General features: G+C 44.9%; 2 protein-coding genes and 1 long non-coding RNA gene across 5 annotated transcripts in view; 2 read left to right on the top strand and 1 right to left on the bottom strand.

Annotated features, from left to right (window-relative positions):
• Positions 1–3,079: 3,079 nt before the first annotated feature.
• On the top strand, positions 3,080–6,468 carry FNDC4 (fibronectin type III domain containing 4). The gene is made up of 7 exons (XM_081484258.1): positions 3,080–3,674; positions 3,859–4,003; positions 4,090–4,205; positions 4,450–4,654; positions 5,134–5,223; positions 5,550–5,674; positions 5,855–6,468. Exons 1-7 carry the CDS (start codon positions 3,243–3,245, stop codon positions 5,888–5,890), a joined length of 1,149 nt encoding a protein of 382 aa, XP_081340384.1. The 5' UTR covers positions 3,080–3,242; the 3' UTR covers positions 5,891–6,468.
• Positions 6,469–8,242: 1,774 nt separating this feature from the next.
• The window catches only part of IFT172 (intraflagellar transport 172), a 34,881-nt gene continuing 19,163 nt past the window's right edge, over positions 8,243–23,960 (top strand). For 2 of the 3 annotated variants that reach the window (XM_081484235.1, XM_081484234.1), the window contains exons 1-16: positions 8,243–8,465; positions 11,070–11,213; positions 11,458–11,570; positions 12,013–12,052; positions 12,357–12,422; positions 12,636–12,715; positions 12,936–13,023; positions 14,027–14,241; positions 15,136–15,259; positions 15,678–15,773; positions 16,662–16,823; positions 17,181–17,234; positions 17,456–17,559; positions 17,735–17,820; positions 21,210–21,322; positions 22,166–22,333. In XM_081484235.1, coding sequence (XP_081340361.1) covers positions 8,427–8,465; positions 11,070–11,213; positions 11,458–11,570; positions 12,013–12,052; positions 12,357–12,422; positions 12,636–12,715; positions 12,936–13,023; positions 14,027–14,241; positions 15,136–15,259; positions 15,678–15,773; positions 16,662–16,823; positions 17,181–17,234; positions 17,456–17,559; positions 17,735–17,820; positions 21,210–21,322; positions 22,166–22,333 — 1,692 coding nt within the window. In that variant the 5' untranslated portion in view covers positions 8,243–8,426. The remainder of the gene's footprint in view (positions 8,466–11,069; positions 11,214–11,457; positions 11,571–12,012; positions 12,053–12,356; positions 12,423–12,635; positions 12,716–12,935; positions 13,024–14,026; positions 14,242–15,135; positions 15,260–15,677; positions 15,774–16,661; positions 16,824–17,180; positions 17,235–17,455; positions 17,560–17,734; positions 17,821–21,209; positions 21,323–22,165; positions 22,334–23,960) is intronic. The other variant, XM_081484236.1, reaches the window with a different exon arrangement.
• On the bottom strand, positions 16,882–21,701 carry LOC145503827 (uncharacterized). Its single transcript, XR_014051799.1, has 3 exons — positions 21,573–21,701; positions 20,925–20,996; positions 16,882–17,488 (listed from the first exon to the last, which is right to left on the bottom strand). It is a non-coding gene; the product is annotated as an uncharacterized LOC145503827 (long non-coding RNA).

Below are 23,960 nucleotides of genomic sequence, written 5' to 3'. Positions count from 1 at the left end.
GGTCTGATGCTGTGGACACACTGTCTTGTGTGTCTTTTCAGCCACACAACCCCTTGTGTCACACTGACTGTACTTCCAGTTGGCAGGGCCTTATCTGAGGCACAGTTAGTTCAGTCGTTCAGTGGAGTCCAACTCTTTGCCACCCCATGGACTGCAGCACGCCAGGCTTCCCTGTCCATCACCAACTCCCACAGCTTGCTCAAACTCAGGTCCATCAAGTCAGTGATGCCATCTGACCATCTCATCAGGCACAGTAATAATGAGGCACACTGATGATTAACCCAAGTACCCTGGCCTCTCTGAGCACCACCCGCTATGAACACCTCTGCCTGCACCCTTTCCTGATCACTAGGCCCCCAGCCCTCTGGTCACCCCCAGGGAGCTCCCCAGGTCCCTCTTTAAAGGCACCCAGAGTCCCCAGCCTCTGCTTTGCTCCTGAAGAGGAAGACCTAAGGTTCATTACTCTTGCCCTTCAGACAATGGCCTCTTCTGTGGAGGGCCTGGAGCCTGGAAGGACAATACTCAGGCCCAGGGCAAAGAGAATCCCTGGGCATGAGTGCTCTGGAACTAGGATGCATCAGGAAGCAGAGATCAGGGTCCTCAGGATCAGCAAAGGTCAGAGACCAGGACCATGGCTTGATCACATGCGCAGCACACACAGTCCTCCCTGCCCCACATACCCCATTTCATTCTCCTCTCAGAAAGAAGGCAACAGAAACTTCAGAGCCCCAGGGGTGCACACACTGAACTGGATATTACAGGGGAAAGGGCCACAGAAATAGAAATACTGCAGTGAGAATTAGAAACCAAAGTATCTGCCCTAAATACAAGTTTAGCCAACATTTATTTACACTGAATGATGCACTTTTCACATACAGTATCTCATTTGATACATTAAGAAGATAATATTAAAAAGAATGAAATAATGCCATTTGCACCTAGAGATTGTCTTACTAAGTGAGGTAAGTCAGACAAAGACATATCATATGATATCACTTATATGTGGAATCTAAAAAGAAAATGATACAAATGAACTTACAAAACAGAGAAAGACTCACAGATCTAGAAAACAAACTTATGGTTACCAAAGGGTAAAGGAGGGGAGGATAAATTAGGAGTTTGGGATTAACAGATACACACTACTGTATATAAAATAGATAAACAATAAAGACCTACTATATAGCACAGGGAACTATATTCAATATCTTGTAATAACCTATAAAGGAATATATATTAATGTGACACACACAGTGAAGTTGCTCAGTCATGTCCAACTCTCTGTGACCCTATGGACTGTAGCGGGTCACAAAGAGTCGGACACGACTGGACTGAGTGACTGAGCACACCAGCACATATACATATATATGCATATATGCATTACTTTGTTGTACACCTGAAACTAACACATTGTAAGTCAACTATAATTCAATTTAAAAAAGATGATGATTTTATTATATGTCAAGGCCGTATATTGTCACCCTGCTTATTTAACTTATATGCAGAGTACATCATATGAAATGCTGGGCTGGATGAAGCACAAGCTGGGATCAAGATTGCTGGGAGAAATATCAATGACCTCAGATATGTAGACGACACCACCCTCATGGCAGAAAGCGAAGAACTAAAGAGCTTCTTAATGAAAGTGAAAGAGGAGAGTGGAAATGTTGGCTTAAAACTCAACGTTCAGAAAACTAAGATCATGGCATCTGGTCCCATCACTTCATGGCAAATAGATGGGGAAACAGTGGAAACAGTGACAGACTTTATTTTCAGGGGCTCCAAAATCACTGCAGATGGTGACTGCAGCCATGAAATTAAGAGACGCTTGCTCCTTGAAAGAAAAGCTATGACCAACCTAGACAGCAAATTAAAAAGCAGAGACATTACTTTGCCAACAAAGCTCTGTCCAGTTAAAGCTATGGATTTTCCAGTAGTCATGTATGGATGTGAGAGTTGGACTATAAAGAAAACTGAGCACCAAAGAATTGATGCTTTTGAACTGTGGTGTTGGAGAAGACTCTTGAGAGTCCTTGGATTGCAAGGAGATCCAACCAGTCCATTCTAAAGGAAATCAGTCCTGAATATTCATTGAAAAACTGATGCTGAAGCTGAAACTCCAATACTTTGACCACCAGATGCAAATAACTGACTCACTGGAAAAGACCCTGATGCTGGGAAAGATTGAAGGAAAGAGGAGAAAGGGATGACAGAGGATGAGATGGATGGATGGCATCACCAACTGGATGGACACGAGTTTCAGCAAGCTCCGGGAGTTGGTGATGGACAGGGAAGCCTGGCGTGCTGCAGTCCATGGAGTCGAAAAGAGTAGGATACAACTCAGCAATTGAACTGAACTGATAATCCAATTAAAAAAAAAAAAAGATGATATTGACACGCTCATTTTTCAGATGATGAAACTGAAGCTCAGAGAAGTTAAATTAGTTGCTAAAGATTACACAGCGGAGAGAACTGGGACTCACACCCAGGTTCTAACTCCAGGTCTCATGCTCAACTAAAGCATGAAATAACTTAAGGATTTACATGTTTATTGAATAAATGAAGTAACTAACAAACTGGTGCAATTAAGAATAATCTCTCTTCACACAGTGTAATGAGATTTTTAAAGATCGTTTCCCAATATTGTGTCATTTGATCCTCATAACAGTCCTGTGAAGTTTTGCTTGCTTCGATTTACAGGTGGGAAACCTGATACTTAGATTAACCTATTTGCCTAAGGCCACACAGTAAGTCGCAGAACTGAGACAGGTCGTCGCTCTTTAAATTTCCCCTATAAACCCAGAACCCTTAATGATCGCTGTATCTCCAGCTATTAACATGCCAGACACATAGAGAAAGCTCTATAAATATTTGCCTAATAAGTGGAAGAATGAATGAGAGAAGGAAGGGAATCAATATCAGATCATGAATGGAGAAGAGACTTAAAACCTGACGCAGTCTACAAGTAGGAGATTGTCAAAATAATTATTATCTCCATGACTCTGTCCCCTCGCACACAGGAGGTGGAATTCCTCTTCCCAACTTGGCTAATTCCATCTGGGGTGGGAGGGGCCTCCCAGATCCCGAGACCCTCGCACCTGCGCCTCTCCGGACGTCGCCTCCCCCCACCCCCCTGCGGGGGCTCAGCAGACCGGAGCCGGGATCAGGAGGGATGGGGGGCCCTGGAGGCCGCCAATGAGAGGGTCGTGGGAGGAGCCCCGAAGAACCGGGTTGGGGGGGTGGTGATGACGGCGGCGAGAACCCCAGCGGGGCGGGGCGGGCCCGCACGTCCCGGCCGGGCTGCGGCTGAGCGACCGAGGCCAGCTCTGCAGAAGGCGGCGGCTGGCGCGCCGGGACGGTCACATCGCGCTGCAGGGGCCGGCGGGGGCAGTCGCACTGCCTCGCCCCGGGGACCCAGGCCAGCCGCCAGGCCGCGCGGGCACCGCCCCCTGCTCCAGGACAGACTGCGCGGCCGGTCCGAGCTCTGGGGGCTCCGGCGCCCCGCGGCCCGCAACCGCTACGCCTCCGTTCTCTGCCCGCAGCTCGGTCCCGCGCTGCCCGCCTGGCCGGGCCCGCGCCGGGATGGGGTAGGGACAGCGCCACGGAGTCGGCGATGGGCCGCCCTCTGGGCACCGAGCAGCCCCCCGAGGCCTGACCCACCGCGAGGACCGGCGGAGGTGGGTGTGGGCAGAGCAGAGGCGCGAACTGAGGGTGCTGGGGTGCTGCGGGGGTGGGCAAGGCAAGGGGAAAGGGGGGCTCTGGGGCTGCTGTGGGCTGTGGGGAGCAGGGAGAGCGGCTGCCCGCTTGTGCTTTCTGGCAAGTCCTTGACACCACCACCCCCCCAATTCCTGCCACCTCCAGGAGCCCCGCCTGGATGTCAAACGGATGCCCCGGTGCCTCCCAGCGGACTCGGTGGGGACTATGGCATCGCTAATGCCCCTCTCACCATATCTAAGCCCCACGGTCCTCCTGCTGGTCAGTTGTGACCTGGGCTTTGTGCGAGCTGGTGAGTAAAAGGGGAGTGGGTGAGGAGTCACCAGAGCTAGTCTGGGGGTGGACCCTGGTAACCTGTTCACACACTGGCGCCCACAGACCGGCCTCCGTCTCCTGTGAATGTGACAGTCACTCACCTCAGAGCCAACTCGGCCACTGTGTCCTGGGACGTCCCAGAAGGCAACATCGTCATTGGCTACTCCATTTCCCAGCAAGTATGAATCACCCTTCTGCCCCAACCTGTGTCCTTGGATCTCTGAACATTCCCTCTGGTAGCCACCCCCCACACCCACCAGCTCCCGTCCCTGCCCTGGGAGACAGGCAGCTGGGGTTCCCTGGCTCAAGCTACCCTTTCCACCCCAGTCCTCCGGAGTGCTTGGGTCTTCAAGAATCCTGGGCTAAGCCTTGTGGCCTGGGACCAGGGTGAGGCTGTCCCCCTCTCTCATCATCTCCCTGCAGCGACAGAATGGCCCTGGGCAACGTGTGATCCGAGAGGTGAACACCACGACTAGGGCCTGTGCTCTCTGGGGCCTGGCTGAAGACAGTGACTACACAGTGCAGGTCAGGAGCATTGGCCTCCGGGGAGAAAGCCCCCCAGGGCCGCGGGTGCACTTCCGAACTCTCAAGGGGTCTGACCGGCTACCCTCCAACAGCTCAAGCCCAGGTGAGAGTCTCGATTATTCCTCACCCCCTAAAGCTTTGGATTCTCTGGCTGTTTACCTGGTCTTTGGCCTCCTGTTTACTTCCCCAAAGCAAGCAGCAGTCTAGCTTAGATGAATAGAAGGATGATATAATTCATTGTACTGCCAGGAAAGGAAGGAAAGCAGGTTGGCAGGAGACTGAGTATAGACAGGCTGGTAAGGAATTGTTTGGGGGGGAAGGGCTTTAAAGCTTCCTCTTCCCCAGCCTCAGTTCATAGCAGCTGCAGCCTGCATGAGTGAGCACCTGACCTGAAGCCCTCCTGCTGTTTGGTCTCTAACCACCTGTCCACCAACAGCTTCCCAGAGAGGGGCTACCAGTGACAGTGCTGCGATGGGTGTACACTGGCTCTAGTCCCCAGCATCTCCATCCTGAACTGTCTGCACAGGCATAGCTCTCTAGTTGCTCCCCAGAACCTGGGGTCTGTCTTCTTTTCCTTCTCAGGTGACATCACAGTGGAGGGTCTGGATGGAGAGCGACCACTGCAGACGGGGGAGGTGGTCATCATTGTGGTGGTGTTGCTCATGTGGGCTGGTGAGTAACCAGCTGGATGGGGGACCATGGATTGAGTGGGGCTGAGTGAAGGTGGAAGTTGGTGAAGGTTGTCGAGAGAAAACAGGGTGAGAGCACTGGTGTGGGGAGATGTTCAGTTGTAGGAGGTAAGCAGGAAAAGTTTGAAGAAAGGGAGAGGAGGCTGTTGGGAGCCCAGAGAGGATGATGAAGAATGTAATGTGCATGGGAAACAGGAATTCAAAGATTTTCTTCTCTTATTTTCTAGAAACGGTGGGTATCTCACTGCCCTTCAGGGCTGTGAATGGTGAGGTCAAGATCAAGGCTCAGATAGTGTGATTGTGTTTCAGCTGTAATCGGGCTATTCTGCCGTCAGTATGACATCATCAAGGACAATGACTCCAACAACAACCCCAAGGAGAAGGGGAAGGGACCGGAACAGAGTCCTCAGGGAAGGCCAGTGGGGACAAGACAGGTGATGTGGGGCCAGTGAGGGCGGGAAGCGGGGGGGGGTGGGGGGGGGGTTGTGTCTAGAAGCATCAAGAGAAAGGGAGAAGGGTCACAGAGGGGCAGGAGAAGAGGGAGAATGGAAATTTGGGATGGAGGAGACTATCACTTTCCTGAAATTAGAGACTCAGGCCATCTTCTTTCACAGAAAAAGTCACCATCCATCAACACTATTGACGTATGAGTGAAGAAGCAGAACCAGAAGACGGATGCACTAATAATCTGGGGCTGGGGCTGGGGTCAGGGGGAGTCCAAGATGGTGATCTGCCCAAGACTGAAGGATCCCACAGTCTCCCAGAGGGTAATGGCACCCCCACAATCTCAGGCCTGGTATCCATCCTCTTTCCACTGTGAACAGGGCCAGAAGGTAGGTCTGTTAGGCTCTGAGCCCCTGGACCTGGGGAGTAGATATCAGATGGGATATATCCTTCCACCCCCCAGGTCCAGAGGAGAGTCATTTGTTCAACCCTATCCCATTAGGTCCCAAATGGGGCCCCCATTTCACCTGCATCAGGACCCTTGGCCTCCCCAGCTGCCCCTACATCTTGCCTCCGGGTCTCAGAGAGCAGTATTTCTGTGGGTACTCCCCCTCCCCCAGAAAATAAAAGGAACTGTCTGGGTCTGGAGGCAGACGCTGCACTGCACTACTCCAACGTCTTCCATGGAGCCTCAGGTGCTCCCCCTCTCACGGGCAGCCCCTCTAGCTGCTGGCGGTCTCACCCCTTGGACATTTTTCCAATAAAGGTTCTTGGACAAACTGCAGCTGACTGTATGCGATACTATCTAGTATGCTGAAGACACTTCTCCACTGCCTCTCCCCTGACCACAAGGGCCTCTCACACCGCCACCACCAATTTGACAGGAGCAGACTCTTATTTGAAGGTGTTTGCTTTGATTCTTCAGTCTAGAATGGGTGGAGAGGGGCCAGAAAGGGGCATAGAAAACTAGGGCCCTCGATTCTTTTGCTTTGTTGGGTAAGGAGGAGGAGCAGGGGGAAAAAATGGAGGATATAAATTCTTTGTGCAACAGTGGAAAATAAAGTTATGTTACATGAAAGGGCCAGGAGCTTTTTTATCTTTAGTGCCCACGTTGGCAGCCCAGCTCTTCATCATTTATTCCACTGACTTCATCAACCCTGAGCTAGTAATCAGTAAAGGACTGAACAGAGTTTTGGAACAAATGAAAGATTAACGGATCCCTGGGTGCCAAGTGTTCCTCTCCTGTGCATTTCTGTGCCTATTCTTCCTTGTCTCTGTTTTTCCTTTTGTCTGTCTGTATGTTTCTCTGTTCATTCAGTCAAAGCCAATAATAACTGTAAAGAATAAACGAGTTTATATTTACTCTCTGCCATTATATCCAGAGGATCATTCTGGAAATAAAACTGGGGTTGGAACTCTCCTGTCAAAAGAATTATAATTTGGGCTCTGGGGCCTACTTGTTTCCTGTGAAAATAGGGACTGTTCTCCACTTTTTCCCAAGTTCCAAGGGGAGGTTGGTGCCAGTGAAGGAAATACCTGTTGACATCTGTAACCACTAAGGGGGAAAGACTTCAGCACCCAGAATCTTTCTGGACAGCACAAGCTACACTGTCTGGAAGGTAACAGTCTTCGTGTGATCAGTCAACATATGACCCTCCCAGCAGAGGCTTATGAGTAAATAACTTCCCTTTTCTGCATCTTGATCACTCTACTTTGTTATAAGAAATTACATCTATAACTCTGAAAGGGACCCCAATCCAAACAAAGTCAAGAAGTATCTTTGATATTTATCCAAGCTCCAACCCCGGTTATCACAAGACTAAATCTGTTAGGTGAGCCAAGCACTGGTCTGCCCTCTGCCCTAAACCATAAAAGCATCCTGATCTAAGCAGCAGTCTTAAATCCACCGTTTTTCAGTTCAAAAGTAGGGTGCTTTACCTCCCTCTGACCACTGGTTCCAAAGCACATATCTCTCAGACTCTGGATACATCATTTCTGGGGATGAGAGTGTCACACGATATATAGTAGCATGCCATGGAGATAAGGAGCTAGACACTGAGAAGGAATCCAAAGGGTGTATAAACGCACCAGCTCTGGCTTGAATCCCAGTTCGTCCTTAACCCGCTGTGTTAAGTTAGACAAGTGAGCCCTCTAATCTTGAGTCTCCTGTTATGTAAAGTGGGACTAATAATGCTATCCTCGTTAAAAGGTGGCTTTGAGATTAAATGAGACATGCACAACACGGTACCTGGCAGACACATACTGAGCATTCATTATCAGCCTTGTGATCCTGTGCAAGTTATATAACCGATTTGGGTTCAATTCTGTCAACTGTAAAAGGCCTATAAGAGCAACTGCCCAGCTTTCCTCCAGGGTTGTGAGGATTAAAAGAAAGCGTTCAGCCGCGTTCACGTACATCCAACACCGAGACAGACTACGATTACGTAGGACCCCGGAGTTTGCGGAAGGCTTGTGGGCGTGGCTGGAGTTTGTGTTTGCATGCCGCTATGGGATTGGTCGAAGAGAGAATTCAGCAAACCCTCGCAGGGTCCCGCCCTAGATCTCAACGCGCCTGCGCGCGCTCTGTTTGCTAAGCTGCGAAACTGCGTGGTGACCTTGCGACGCGTGTCGCGCTCAGGTCGCTAGTGCGTCAGCGGCCGTCGCTGCGGCTGCGTGGCGGGTTGTCCAGGTAACCACGGGAGTTGTCGCTGTCTGTAGGCATCTGAGAGACAGGTGTTCGTCATGCAGTTGAAGCACCTGAGGACCCTGCTGAGCCCTCAGGTGAGAAGTCGCGTGCCTCTTCCCTCCCTCGCCCGCCTTAGTGTTCCACGGAAAGTGGGGGATTGAAGTTTAAAAACGGTGAGCGCCTACTGTGTGCAGAAGACCGAAGGCTATAGCGGTGATACGTACTCTCCTCCGTCGATAGAGTGTTAAGTAGGCGAGATGGGCTGCTGAGCACCGTAGCTTTCATTTCATTTCATTTAACGGATCGGTTGTGTACCAGGTCCCATGCTGGGACTCCAGGGCATCCAGCACTTCCTCAGTTGTTGCCTCTGCCTTCGAGAGGCTCGTACTAGAGGAAGAGGCGCGTGTGTAAACAACGAACAATAATCTACATCGCTTAAATGAGCGCTCTAGGGGCATGTCCCACCGAAGGGAGTGCAGGCGACCACACCGTTCGTTCTGATGGTGAAAATCTCAGATTCAGAAGAGGCTGGGCACTAGGGATGTAAAGCTAGAACATGTTGAAGAAAGGCTGGGTTTTGGAGTTAGGAGACCAGAATTCAAGTCCTAGCGTCACCACTACTTTAAATAAATAACTGGATACCCCCTGACTTTAGCCTTTACCGCACAGGCTCTTTGAGCACTCACCCAAACTTCTCCATTTGGAAAATGGGAAGAATAATAATCGCAGCTTTAGGGGATTAGGGGATTTAGAGGCAGTAGTATACACAAGAGAACCCTATAAACTGAAAAGCAGCATGAAAACTGTTAGACAAGAGAGAACGGTATTCAAAATTCAAAGGACAAAAAAAAAAAAATCAAAGGACAAAATAATACAAAGCAAGAATATCTGTCATAATTGAATGTTTAATGCGTACCAGGGTGGCATAAATGAAGTTGGGGTTGTGGATTATGGAATCAGATACACATGAATTTAAATCTTGATACTGCCACTTAAACTGTGTTCCTAAACTTGAACCAACTACTTAACCTTTCTGTGCCTCCATCTGGGAAAGATGCATAAGAGTAGCATCTACCTCAGTAATGAGATAAAGTGAGATAATGCATATCATACATTTAGCAAAGTGCCTAATCTGTGGTGCTCATTAAAACTTAGCTATTATCCTCTTCTCTACCTCGTTTAATCCTCACAACAGTCCTGTGAGGTACATATTGTAGAGAAAGGAGAATTGATTGATTTTGGGAATCAGGAGGGCTTCACAGAGCATGTGGCTTTAGGAAAATAGAAGGAAACTAGAACAAAAGAGAGGTGTACTCATTGCTTTGAATCTGTATTTTGAAAATTCCTTTACCCTAATGGGATAATTGGAAATGAAATCTCCCTTCAATCTTTCAAAATAAGATGATGTCAGATGCAGGAAAGGGCTGAGTGCCCAGGATGGGGCAAAATGATGAAGGAAGATGGTCAGCAACAATTAATGAGGAGCCCTCAACACTCATAATCTAATTTAGTCAAGAGTTGGAGAAGGCTAAAGGTGGGGTGACTATTTTCTGATTCTGGTTTGAGGATTTTGATGGAAAAAAAGCTCTTTTTACCTCTGATGTTGAAAGTGAGTAGGTTAGGAGTAAAAATTAACAATGTTTTAAGCCAGGGCTCTACAGCCCAAGTAGTTAATCAAACGGAGCAGAAACCAGATTTTTTTTGTTTGTTTCTAGGAGGGAAATCCTTAGTGCAGAACCTGCTGCATAGACCACCAGGGCTGGTGGTGGAAGGGACAGACATGGCAAGAATAATGCACCAGGAGTTGATCACTTCTAATTTGGGCCTCTGTGAAGTGGGTTATTAAGGGAAAAAAACAACAATGACAGAAATAAAAATAAAAAACAAAGGCATTTTTTGAATCCTAAGTCTCAACGGTGATTATTTTACTTCCCATTCCAGAACTTTTACTGTCTCTCCCTTTCCTCCCAAATAAGCCCAAATTCAGCCTAGCTTCAAAGAGCCTTCCTGAACTGGCCTCCATCTGTTTTACCTCCCTTACCCCTTCTGTTCTGCTATTTACAATATAGTGTCAGCTAAATTAAATGACTGTTTATTCACCAGAACTTGTCATCGCTCATGCCATTTCTTCTACCTCAGAGAATTTCCCTGCTTAACTGTATCCATTCTTCAAAGCTTAGTGTTGATCATTTAAATGGAAAATTATCTCAGGCTTTTCCAACCTGTTATAGTGCTTTGTATGTGCCTCCCTTATGGGACTTTTCCCATTTTTAGATCTTTGGGCAGGGACCACGTTTTGCTCTTTGTCTCTATCTCTCAGCCCTTGGCCAAGTGCCTTTTTCAGTATGGTACTCAAAAACATTAATTGAATTAATGGCTAAAGACCAAAACTTATCAGACCAGTTGCATTTATTTCAGTAGCAGAATAAGGGAATAAGAAGGCCACTGCAGGGACACACTGGTATTTACTTACTGTGTCACCTCCTAGTGCGTTTGCATTATGGTTTCTAGAAGCAGTTTGTTCTCACCATCCAGGGCTCTGAGGCCTCAGAGACCTGGATAGATCATGGGCGTCTCTTTGTTTTAAGGACTGCTAGAAGGAAAATTGACCAAAGTCACCCTAGAAGTAATGGAACTAGAAATGCTAATGGCATTCTCCACCAGCATCTGGATTATTTTTGCCCCCTTTACCTCTGCAGGATGGAGCTGCAAAGGTCACCTGCATGGCATGGTCCCAGAACAATGCCAAATTTGCTGTCTGCACAGTGGACCGCGTGGTCTTACTGTATGATGAACATGGGGAGCGAAGAGATAAATTCTCCACCAAACCAGCCGACATGAAGGTGAAGGGAATACTCACGTGTACCTTAATCTGTTGATGGGACCTTATAAACCCAGAAGGCTTCCTAACCTGCTTCCTAGCCACAGGCATAGGAAATGGCCTGCCCTTCCTTTTCTCAGTACAAAGCCCTCAAGCCCACTACCATTACACATGTTCCTTTTCTTCTCTTTTCAGTGTACTCATTACTTCTTTTTTCTGTCCTTTTCTTTCTTTCTTATTTTTTTTTTTTATTTTTTGACTCTTAGTATGGCAGGAAGAGCTATATGGTGAAGGGCATGGCTTTTTCTCCTGATTCCACTAAGATTGCCATAGGACAGACTGACAACATTATCTACGTCTACAAGATTGGAGAAGACTGGTGAGGATAGAGATTGGGAGATGGGGTGTCCCAGAGAAGAAGGGAAAGGCGGGAAGAAATGCCTCACTGGGAAGGGGGAATGGAAAGGGTAAGGAGGCAAGCTGGGGCTTGGAAGGCAGGGGCCTTCTGGAGTCTGTTGCTGTTGCTGCCCTCCCTTTGCCTGCACTGAGTGTCCTGTGATCCCATCCCTGGAGGAATCAGTGTTAGATCAACAAGGAGGCCCTATGAGATCCCGGGGAGCCAGGAGTCATGTTCTGTTTTTATTATTCTTCCAAAGCTACTCTGGCTCCTTCTTACGCCTCCTCTGAGGGCTTCCGTGGAGTGACAGGCAACACTGGTGGGCCAAGGATAGTGTCTGCAACTCCTTCCGCTCCCCCAGCATCATTTGTGGCAATTATTCATGGAAGTGGTTTTTAATATGCTTCTCTCCTTTATTTGTCAGGGGTGACAAGAAAGTCATTTGTAACAAGTTCATCCAGACGGTAATGTTCTAACCAGTCCCTGAGAGATTAGGAGGAACAAACATATCAGTATATCTGCTTATAAATACAGCCAGAAGTTGGCATTTGTTAATATCTGGCTCTGACTTTTACTACTGCATGAATGGTGCTGCCTGGCTGCCTACCCCTCTATGCCTTCCTCCTTAGAGCCCAGTCATGTCCCCTCCTCTCCTTCCCTATGGGCGGTTGGGTGGTGGCATGTGATAGGCTGTTCAGGTTTAGATTGTCTATCTGTGTGCTCGTATACGTAGACGGGCTTATCCTTTTCATTCTTGCTTTCTTCCAGAGTGCTGTTACTTGCCTGCAGTGGCCAGCTGAATATATCATTGTCTTTGGACTGGCTGAAGGAAAGGTAAATGAGGGAAGAGAAACACAGGAGAGGTTGTGGATGGGGATAATGGTTCTGGAAAGAGGTATATGGTTAATCTTCTCCCTGAGGGTCAAATTGTGTATTTGGGGGAGACCACACAGAGAACAGTTTTTGTGTTTTTATTTCTCATTCCTTAGGTCCTGGGTAAAGTTGAAAGTAGCCTAACCAAACTTGTGTCCACTCTCCCATTTTCAGGTTCGTTTAGCAAACACCAAAACTAACAAATCATCTACCATCTATGGGACAGATTCTTATGTGGTGTCCTTGACAACAAAGTGAGTAAAGAAGAATGGTATCCCAGAAGCTTGGAAATGGTAGGAAAAGCTCTAGGGGAGTCTGGGCTTGGGGGACCATAGTGTGATCGATGAACAGGGCTGGGAGTGGGAACCACAGGTAGGGTAGTATATGCTGAGGAAGGGGACTTTCTTGGGGAGACAGGATGTTCTAACTGCTTCCTTTATGTCTCTCCTTTCTTCCTTTCCCCCCTTTTTTTAGTTGCTCTGGGAAAGGAATTCTCTCTGGTCATGCGGATGGCACCATTGTTAGGTATTTCTTTGATGATGAAGGCTCAGGAGAGTCACAGGTATGGATAAAGGGTGCTCTGGGAGAGGAGAGAAGGAAATCCCAAGCACTGTCCTAGGGGAGGTTGGACATCTAAGGAATTCAGATTATGGTGATCAGGGAGGAGGCTGGAAGGGTGAGGCCTCAGGCAGAGAGACACCTGGATGTGGCCACAGAAGAGGATTTGTTTTTAGGAGGCCAGAGCTTAATAATTATGGGAAAGGATGAATCAAGTGGAAGGGACCTTGAGGCAAAGGGAAATAAAGACTCTGAGAGAAATGAAAAGTGAAAATTATTCTCATTTATGTAAAATGTTTTACATATGTATATAAATTCAAAGGAAAAAAAGTTGTTTATGCTTGAAAGGGAAAATATAGAGGAATAAAGGAAGGTTCATGTTCTAATCCTCTATTGTTTGAATCATTTACAATAAGAATTCCTGGTATAATAATTAAATATGCCCCTCCTAAAATAAAGGAGCCGTATACTCCCTGTGGGCCTATACAGTGTTGGTTAATGTATAGGTCAGCTTTCTTTAGGAGCCTTATTAGGTGAATATTGAAGATCTCCAAACAAGTATTTTGAGGTTTCCTTTTGAACACAAGGGCTTCCCTTGTGGCTCCTCTGGTAAAGAATCCACCTGCAATGCGGGAGACCTGGGTTCAACCCCTGGGTTGGGAAGATCCCCTGGAGAAGGGAAAGGCTACCCACTCCAGTATTCTGGCCTGGAGGATTCCTGGACTGCATAGTCCATGGGATCGCAAAGAGTCAGACATGACTGAGCGACTTTCACTTTGAACATAAAATCGATAAGTGCATATATATTAAAATGTCATAGAAGATGTGTGTGTGAGTGTAAGACAGATAATTTGTGAAGTCTTCAGATTAGGATGTGTTATGGAAGGAAAATGTTGGGGAAAAGATTTCCTCGAGGAGAATGGTCCAAGGGAATGTGTTAGATGCTAGGAATGAGAAATTTCTGAGGTGGTGTCCTCAGAATGACAGAAACCCTCTTCTACTCTTAGGGAAAGTTGGTGAACCATCCATGCCCACCCTATGCCTTGGCTTGGGCAACCAACAGTATTGTGGCTGCAGGCTGTGACCGGAGGATTGTGGCCTATGGAAAGGAAGGCCATGTGCTACAGACTTTTGACTACAGTCGTGACCCTCAGGAGCGGGAGTTCACCACAGCTGCAGCAAGTCCTGGGGGCCAGTCGGTTGTGCTGGGAAGCTATGATAGGTGGGTCCCTGTCCAGCTGTGGCTTCTGCCTACTTACCCTGTGTACACTCTTCTTTAGCCCAGTTTTGCTTCCCAACCAGAGTGGGAGACTGGTTGAGTGTCAGAATCAACTGATTCTCAAGTTTTCATTCATGCCCACTTTCCTCTTCCCACTCCCACAAGCCATTAGCATGCCAGCAGTTCCAAGATGCACCGCGCTCTGGTTACGTGTCTCTCTCTCCCCAGGACTCCACAGCAGACTTCATCTCTACTTTCTTTGTATTCCCATTGCGCCTTTTCAGACCACTGGCTTTGTGTTTGTCACACTGTATTATCCTTTGATGTTTGTATCTAACCAGTTAATTTGAAGAGCCCTTAAGAAGAGGGCCTCTATTATTTTTTTTTTCTAGGTCTCCAGAGCCTAGATTAGCATCTAGTATATCATAGGTGCTCAGATGTTTGTGAATGAATGCATGAATGCTGGAACGGTGCATAAACAGCTGGAGTCTAGGTCCCATCTCTTCCTGGAGTGCTTTTAACCCCAGCTTTGTCAGTGCTGTCTTTGTCCCTTTCAATCTCATGTGTGTCTCTTCCTTTCTTTCTTCTCTGACTCCTAGCATTTCTCTTTTCTTTTTCTGTATTTCTCTACACTAACAACTCATTTTTCTAAATAGCCCCGATCTCTCTTTATTTTTTCACCCCCATCTCTCTCACTCCATTTTACTTTTGACTTGATTTTCCCAGTTTACTACTATTGAACATTTTTGTCCTCTCCTACTAGATGCCCCCGACCTTGTCTGTTTTCTTTATTTCCTCTGTTCTCTGATGTAGCAAGACTCATTTCCTTCCATTACAAGCCCATTTTCACTTTTTCTCAGCCTCCATCTCTTCTAAAAGCCACATACTTAATTTCAGACTTCGGGTGCTCAACTGGAGTCCTCGAAGAAACGTCTGGGAAGAGGCAAAGCCCAAGGAGATTGCCAACTTATACACCATCACTGCCTTGGCCTGGAAGCGGGATGGCTCACGACTCTGTGCGGTATGCAACTAGTAACCCCTTTCTGCTTTGGTGACTTTCTTCAAATTAAGAAAAATCCCACCTCTCCTAAAGCACTCTCTCCTGACACTGGAGAATCTCCTCTTCCCTTTTGACCACAGTCTAAAACTCCGATGTTCCAGGCAGGAAAGAGAAATCCATACTTTATTGGAAGTCACGTGGGACAAGAGTTTTGTAGGCAGGGCTAGTTTCTCCCTCATATCCCATCACTAACTGTGTGATGCTCTTGAGTCCTGCAAGTGCCACCTCTTTCCTGCTGCTACTTCCAAAAACCACCAGCCCTTTCACTGCCAACTCTTCTGTAGATTCTAGAACCTAGGCTTTGAGAGTGTCTCTAAATACCCTTTTCATGCCTCTATACAGTGTGTGTTAGCCTTTATGCTGCCACTTTCCCTTCCAGGGCACACTCTGTGGTGGAGTGGAACAGTTTGACTGCTGCCTCCGAAGGAGCATTTACAAGAATAAGTTTGAATTGACATATGTGGGACCTAGCCAGGTAAGCAGCTGATAGCCTACCACACTGAGGTCATGCCATGGCTCATTCATCCTTGTAGTACTACCCTGCGGTCTGGCCACAACAAAGACTCAAATTTAACCTCCGGCAGAGCTGTTCCGAGGAACAGAATGTGTCTGACAACATTCGCGCTGTAGTTCTTCCAGCTTATTGTAAGAGAAGGATTAAATACCAGGTTTAAGGGATGCAGAGATTGCCATTTACATCTTCCTGGTTTAAAACTTGACTGCCTATAGGATGTCAACTGGGGAAGTTGATAAATAGGATTATAATTCTGAATTCTTTTGTTTTAGGGCCTCTGAACTCACTATATATAACGTTGCAAGCTCATGCCTGATGTTCCTGGGCCCAGTTTTATCTTTTCTCTACCTCTACCCTCCTTTTCTTCATTTATTATTCATTGATTCCTTCAGTCTTTCAGTTTATCCAGAAATATTCGTCCTTTCTTTATCTGTCAGCACTGTTAGGCGTTGAGAATTCAAAGATGGTTATCTGTAATACATTGTCCCTTCATCAAGAAGATCATTCTAGTGAAGGAGACACATGTATAAAAAAATAATATAGCACACATGGTAAAGTTATAAAAGTTTGTACAGAGAGCTACAGAAACACAAGGTGAGTGATTAGTTTAACCCAGTAGAACTTTCAGAATCATATGTATTATAAGCATCAAAAGAGATAACAGATGAAAGCGTTTCATAAATAGTAAAAGCATTATGTAAATGTGAGATGTCCTTTTTACCAAGAATATCCCAGGCCAGGCAAGGAAACAAGATGTGCTCTTGCTTAGCACTGTGGTGGCGGGCAGAGGGCACAGCCCATTCCCCCACACTTTCAGACTGGGGGAGCTGAGACTTGTCTCCTCCCAAGGTGATTGTGAAGAACCTCTCATCGGGGACCCGAGTGGTACTCAAGTCACACTACGGCTACGAGGTGGAAGAAGTGAAAATCCTGGGAAAGGAACGCTACCTGGTGGCCCACACATCAGACACACTGCTGCTGGGGGACCTGAACACGAATCGCCTTAGTGAGGTAGGAACCAAACATGGAGAGGTGGGGAATAGGGCATCCTGAGGTGCTGCCCAGGTGAGCCAGAGGGTCTCTGGGGAAGGTCTCCATGGGACGCTCTAACATTCCTGTGTTGGGGACCTGGTTTCAGGGAGTGAGACCCAGGAGGTTTAGAATCCTGGAATATGAATCACTGCTGTTGGACTTTTTTTAAAACACCTTCTCCCAGAAGCATAGGGACCAAGGCAGAATCTGACATAGCGTCTCTCTTGTGCAATATCAAACCTCCCCAGATTAGTCTCTCTGCGTCCCACCCTGTTCTTGCAGCATTGCCTCGGGTGGTTATCCACAGGTTCCTTATGTCTTCTTCCCCCTTAACAGGTAGCTTGGCAGGGATCTGGTGGCAATGAGAAGTATTTCTTTGAAAATGAAAATGTGAGTAGAGCTTGATTCACCATAAACCTCCTTCTAGCTTCTGTGTCATAGGATGGCAAGTGGCAAGGGGTTGAGGAAACAGCAGATAAAATGAGAAGGTGAAATAGAAGAACAGAATAAAGAGAAAAGTGGACTTTGCTGTGAACTCACAATGTACCTCCCTTGACTGTCTCTTTCTTCATGCAATCTTTCCACCATATAACAATCCCATTCATCCCCAGGTATGCATGATCTTCAATGCTGGAGAGCTCACCCTGGTGGAATATGGGAGTAATGATACCTTGGGTTCTGTACGTACTGAATTCATGAACCCCCATCTCATCAGGTAACCCCACCAAGTTCTCTAAATTTTTGAAACCCAAAAGAATTCCTTTTTGACTTCTAACTCCTGTATCCTCGAGTTAATCTAAAACCTTCATCCCATGTCTTATTTCAGAGCTCTTGTTAAACATCCTAGCTACCTAAGCCCATTTTGCCTTACCTGACCTTTCATATTTCAGTGTCCGTATTAATGAGAGGCGTCAGCGAGGAATGGAGGATAATAAGAAATTGGCTTATCTTGTTGATATCAAGACTATTGCTATAGGTGAGTAAGACTCCCTCATAATTATAATAACAAAATTGATGTTTATAAAGCACTTCCATATCACAGGATTGTGTGCAGTGGAGAATCCAAGAATCTGAGAGACAGCAGGTAAATGTGTGTCTACATTCTTACAGTGGATATGTGAAATGTTTAAAGTCACGTGTGTGTCTGTGCCTAGAAGTCTAGATATAGAAGATACCTTGATATGTATAGGCCTGCCCATAAAATTATTCATGTTCTCTAGGTAGGCATTTATCTTAGGGCTGGAAAATTGTAAATTGTAGAGAAGAACCATTAGCAAATTTAAGAATTTTCCTGTTTAGACTTTACAGAATCACAGATTCTTAGAACTGGAAGGGGACTTACTTTCTGTATAGTTTGTCATTAATAAGTAGTGATGACAAATTTTATGTACATTTCACAAGTATTCACATTTATAAACCGTACTTATATATTAATAGTTAATTTTGTATCATGAAATGTTTCAAGCATAGGAAAAAAGTATAAAAAAGAGCATGATATTCTCTAAAAAGCTTATTAGAGAATAACATATCCAGGTAGTGTAGTTGTTAACAGCAGAGCTCTGGAGTCAAACCTCTCCAATTCTTTACTTACTACCTGTGTGCTCTTCAGGTAAATTACTTATCCTTTCTGTATCTCAGTTTCCTCATCTACGAAGTGGGGATAAGAATAGCACTTATTTCATATGAAAAGCACTTAGACTAGTGCCTGGTATATGGTAAGTGCTTAATAAATGTTAGCTATTCATAATAATAATATTATTATTACTTGTATACCCCTAATAATATTATTATTATGAATAGCTAACATTTGTTACATACTTATTATATATCAAGCAGTAGTCTAAGTGCTTTTCTTATTATTATTACTTGTATACCCATGGGCTTCCCTGATGGCTGAGTGGGTAAAGAATCTGCCTGCAGTGCAGGAGACATAGGAGACAGGGGTTCAATCCCTGTGCTGGGAAGATTCCCTGGAGAAGGAAATGGCAACCCATTCCAGTATTCTTGCCTGGAAAATCCCATGGACAGAGGAGCCTGACAGACTACAGTCCATGGGTAGCAGAAGGGTCAGACATGACTTAGTGACAGGGAAGAGCTCTATACCCATACCAAATTCTGTCAAACCCTTAACGTTTCATTATATTTTCCTTGGATCTTTCTCTCTTTTTTTATTGGTAGACATTTAAGTTGTTGGTTTTTCCCTATTGCAATATTTCAGTTCTGTAAGGTTTACACCCAGCAGGGAATTGCTGAATCATAAAAGAGGTACATCCTCAATTTCACTAAATATTTACAAATTGCTCTCTGAAGAGGTTGTACCAGTTTACAATCCCACCAGCAGTTACAGTTCCACATCTTCTCCAATGCTTGAAATTGCCTGACTTCATAATTTGGCTCAATCTGATGTATTCAATATACGAAAATATATTTCATTGTATTAATTTTTTGTCCATTTGTTTATTGGCACTTTGGATTTCTTCTTCTGTGAATTGCCAGTTTATATCCATTGCCTCTTTTTAAAATTAGATTGTCTTTTCCTTGTTTGGGCTTCCCTTGTGGCTCAGCTGGTAAAGAATCTGCCTGCAATGCGGGAGACCTGGGTTCGATCCCTGGGTTGGGAAGATCCCCTGGAGAAGGGAAAGGCTACCCACTCCAGTGTTCTGGCCTGGATAATTTCATGGACTGTATAGTCCTTGGGGTCGCAAAGAGTCAGACATGACTGAGTGACTTTCACTCACTTCCTTGTTTACTTGAAGGAGTTCTGTGTGTGTGTGTGTAGGTATAGACTTTCATGGTTATTTGCATTGCAGCTATTTTGTCTCAGCCTGTGGCTTGTCTTTTCTCTCCTTTTCAGCCTCTTATAGTGTTTAGACATTTTTAAGTTTAATGTAATTCATTTCATCACTTTTTAAAAATTGAAGTATAGTTGATTTTCAGTGTTGTGTATCACTTTTTAATAAATAGTTTGTGGGTTTTGAGGTCTTATTTAGGAAATCCCTTTCTACTCCCTACTATATTTTGGCACTTAAAATTTTTGCCTTTTACCTGGAATTTATTTTTGTGCATAATATGAGTAGGAATCTAATTTTTTTTTCCATATGTGTAACCATTTATTGAAAATCCATTCTTCACCCAATAATACATTATGTCATCTCTCATAAATCAAGTTTCCATATACATATGGGTCTGTCCTTAAGATATTTTTACATTTCAAAAACTTTATATTTCATATGAGGTTTCTGAGCTCAGAAATATAAGTATAATGCAAATAATAACACAGTCCACTGGCCTAAGTTCTAATAGCAGTAATGAGCCATATGACTTTGAACAAGTCATCTCACTCTGTAGGTCTCATCTTCAGTGTACATTGACAGAGTTTATATCTTAACATTTTTGGGTCACCAACCCCTTTGAGTATCTAATTAAAAGCATAAATCCTTTCCCAGAAAAATATCTACACACATAATTTTGTATGTAATTTCTGGGTGCTCATAGAAATAGGGTCCCCACAGCTTTAGCATTTTCTATTTGTACTTATAATTGAGGCATTAAAACATAGATTTACTATTTTGCTTTTAAATTAAAGAAAAATTCATTTTTAAGTTGGTCTTCCCTGTTGTGGATATCAGCTGGCATTTGGTCTTTAGCTTAAGCATATATAACAAAGTAGGCACATTGCTCATTGATAATGTATAAGATAACTGACAATGTATAAGATAATATATAAGAGCTGTGAATGGGGCTTGTTCAGGAGACTCCCTGAAAGCATCCTAGCCAACCCTGAGTGGTCTGTTCTAAGCATGATTGTTTCTTAATGTTGTCTACAAAATTCAGACCCAACTAATATTTATCCTCTGCACTGACCAGCCTAACTTTAGTCAGAGGTTCCTCCTGTTGTGTCTGTGTGCCTTCAACACTGACGGACCCTCTGTGTTTTTATGTCACCCGTACACTCAGGTGTACAGGTAACTCGTTGGAGCACCTGTGATCACTGAAGTCATTTCGTTCATCAGCTTTCTCTCATTGGTATGCTTGCTATAACTGGGGGTTATCATGAGTAACAGAAGACATAGTTCTGACCTGCTATGAGACAAGTCCCAGAGTCCCAGAGAGGAATCAGATTTCTTGGTGGGTCTGGATCTTCTGAGTTAACTGCGGAGTTAAATGAAATCTCTGTAAATTTAGAAGAAACACAGCATCTGAAGCAACTTAGCAAAATTATATTGTACTGACCATTTGTGCTCGTGAGTGACATGCTCCAGACTAATGCAACATTCTTAAAACCAAACTTTCACAGGCCACCTCATGCTTTGTACATGATTATGTGGAATCTCTCTTTTTCACTCTGTTTCCTTTGCTCTCTAGTGGACCTGATTGGTGGCTACAACATTGGCACCATCAGCCATGAGAGCCGTGTGGATTGGCTGGAACTTAATGAGACTGGGCACAAGCTTCTCTTCAGGGACCGGAAACTTCGTGTGAGAAGGGTTACTAAGGCCTTAACCACTGACTGGTCCATAAAGGATGCGGTACTAGCTGCCACCAGGGATGGTGGGAGGCAGAACGGGACATGATTTCTTGGGGCTGTGCCATAAGCATAGCAAACAGCACAGAAGGATCAACATTTTTTACATCTGATATCACCACCCATCCCATTTTACCCTGAGAGATTGTATCATGCAGGCACCAAAGTCACGAGGGGAATTTGGGAGTTGGTGTGTCTCTTACTATTCACAAATCTCTGAGTTCATGAACCATCCTCACCCCTGCGTTCCTCTTCCTCAATGCCCAGCTGACCTTTACCACACCTACTGCTCTTCGGCCACACTTACTTGACAGCACTGACGCTGACTCAAAGACAGTCTCCCCTAGCCCTTTATTGATTCTGATCTCAGTGTGGTATCACCAATGAGTTTGACCTCAGGGACTACCTGGTGATTTTTCATTTCATTTTCACTGTGATGTAAAAGCCACATCACATATTTCCAGGCCATTTAATTTGTCTCATGACCTTACTTTTGTAATCCAGACCAGTAACTCTGGCCCAGAGTTATTGTAAGAATGAAAGTCTGACCTTTACCTAACTTAAATTCCTAGGGTGTGGCCCTTTGCTATTTTGGTCATCTCATATTTGGCCAGTATCAGAATATATCAACTGAGCGTGAACTTGAAGGGTTTATGGTTGAAGTTCAGTAAGCTTTGAAATTCAGCATGTACCTGACTAGTGGGCTAGCTCACCACATTTCCCTGTTAGGAAATGGTCCAGATGGGAAGACACCCACATCTTTTCTTAATTGTGTATCTACTTCTTCCTCCTCCAGTTGCATCTATATGATATTGAAAGCTGCTCTAAGACAATGATCCTCAACTTCTGCTCCTACGTGCAGTGGGTCCCAGGAAGTGATGTGCTGGTGGCTCAGAACCGAAACAACTTGTGTGTGTGGTACAACATCGAGGCACCTGAGAGGGTCACCACATCCTCTATCAGAGTATGTCAACATCAGGGCACCTCACACGTAGTGTTGAGCTGATTAATCGGAACCCGAGGAAGCTCTGAAGGCTGCTTGGTTTCTCTGCCTGCTACCCATAACCTCTCTGATGGAGTTGGCAGGTGACACTTAGACTGCTTCCCATAGTGGTCTAGGCCCCAGAGCCATCCTTGTTCAGATTCCTGACATTATATTAGACCCTCAGAGTACTGGTCCCTATTATAGTGGGAATTCACCAAGTTGTATTGTGGAGTTCCCTTAGACTGGAAGATCCTCAATTGAGGAGGAGTTCCATATCACACCTCCTTATGTGCTGATTCTCTGTTACAAGCCATTCAGAGTTCTGTTTTTTTCAGACTGCTGATCACACCCTCTGTCCAACCCTATGACAACATCACACACACAGTAATATCCCATATCTGGGAGGAGCCTATGGAAACAGAGAAAAGAGGCTCCTGTGCTAGGCTAGGATGACTGCTGTGGGTGTATGTAGAGCACTGGAGACTTTCTTTTTATTCTTTTCTCAATCTCTTTTTTTTCCCTACTTTTTTGCTTCATTTTAGACTGATTAAGGTTAGATTGGGAGAGGGGGTTGTCCTTTTCTAAATACCTTTTTTTTGTTTGAAGATTATACATCCTGTTTCTATAGTAGTTACCCTTAAAAGTTCACCATGTATTTAAATTAACAAAGTCTAAAGTTAATCAGCATCCACCCACCTTCCACTGCACTTCAGACAAAGACCATAAAAGACCTTAACTTTGATTCTCTCCCCTTTGCCATTGTTGTTGTTGTTGTTTTTTTTTTACATTTATTTTATTTACTTATTTGACTGCACCAGGTCAGTTGTGGCATCTTTTAGTTGCAGCATGTGAACTCTTAGTTACGGTGTGTGAGATCTAGTTCCCTGACCAGGGATCAAACCCAGGCATTCTGCATTAGGAGTGTGGTGTCTTAGCCACTGGACCACCAGGGAAGACCCTGTTGTCTAGTATTCTGTTCCTTTCTGTCATTTCCAAAGCTAGACATTATTATTTTATACAGACAGAATTTGTTTAGACATACCATCATAATGCCGGTTTCCCCATTCACCTTTTCCTTTAGCATTGCTGATCTTCCCTTGGGAGTTATTTTTCTTCCTCTTATTGAAGAGTAACATTTAGAAGATTCTTTAGTGAAAGTCTTTTGATGATAAAATGCTCAGGTTTTGATTATCTGAAATTATTTTTACTTAGAGCTTGGCTATTGAAAGATACTTGGACTCGCTACCCAATTCTAGACTGGCAGTTAATTTTTCTTAGCTTTTTGTGAATGTTGTCCCATTGATTGGCTTATTTTGTTCTGGCAGGTTTACTAATAGCCCTTCCTGTATAGGTGGTCTGTCTTTTCTCTCTGGTTGCTTTAAAAAAATTTTTTTTAGTCTTTTTTTTTTTTCTGGATATATTGAAATTTCACTACAATGTGTCTAGATACAAATTTCTTTTTATTTATCTTGCTTGGTGTATATTGTGCTTCCTATATTTGTAAGTACACATATTTCCATCAGTCTTGGAAATTTCTCAACCATAATCTCTTTAAACATTGGTTCTTCTCTCCTATTCTCTAGTCTCTCCATCAAAACTCTAATTA

Source organism: Giraffa tippelskirchi, chromosome 4 (genome assembly GCF_054371585.1).
Source record: "Giraffa tippelskirchi isolate mGirTip1 chromosome 4, T2T-mGirTip1v1.2.pri, whole genome shotgun sequence".
Lineage (NCBI taxonomy): Eukaryota > Metazoa > Chordata > Mammalia > Artiodactyla > Giraffidae > Giraffa > Giraffa tippelskirchi.
This window is presented reverse-complemented; position numbering and strand designations above follow the sequence as displayed.

Coding starts and splice junctions, on each gene's coding strand:
- FNDC4 (XM_081484258.1), top strand. CDS start 3,243: ATGACGGCGGCGAGAACCCCAGCGGGGCGGGGCGGGCCCGCACGTCCC. Junction 4,655..5,133: donor CTCCAACAGCTCAAGCCCAG/GTGAGAGTCTCG, acceptor TTTCCTTCTCAG/GTGACATCACAGTGGAGGGT. Junction 5,224..5,549: donor GGTGTTGCTCATGTGGGCTG/GTGAGTAACCAG, acceptor ATTGTGTTTCAG/CTGTAATCGGGCTATTCTGC.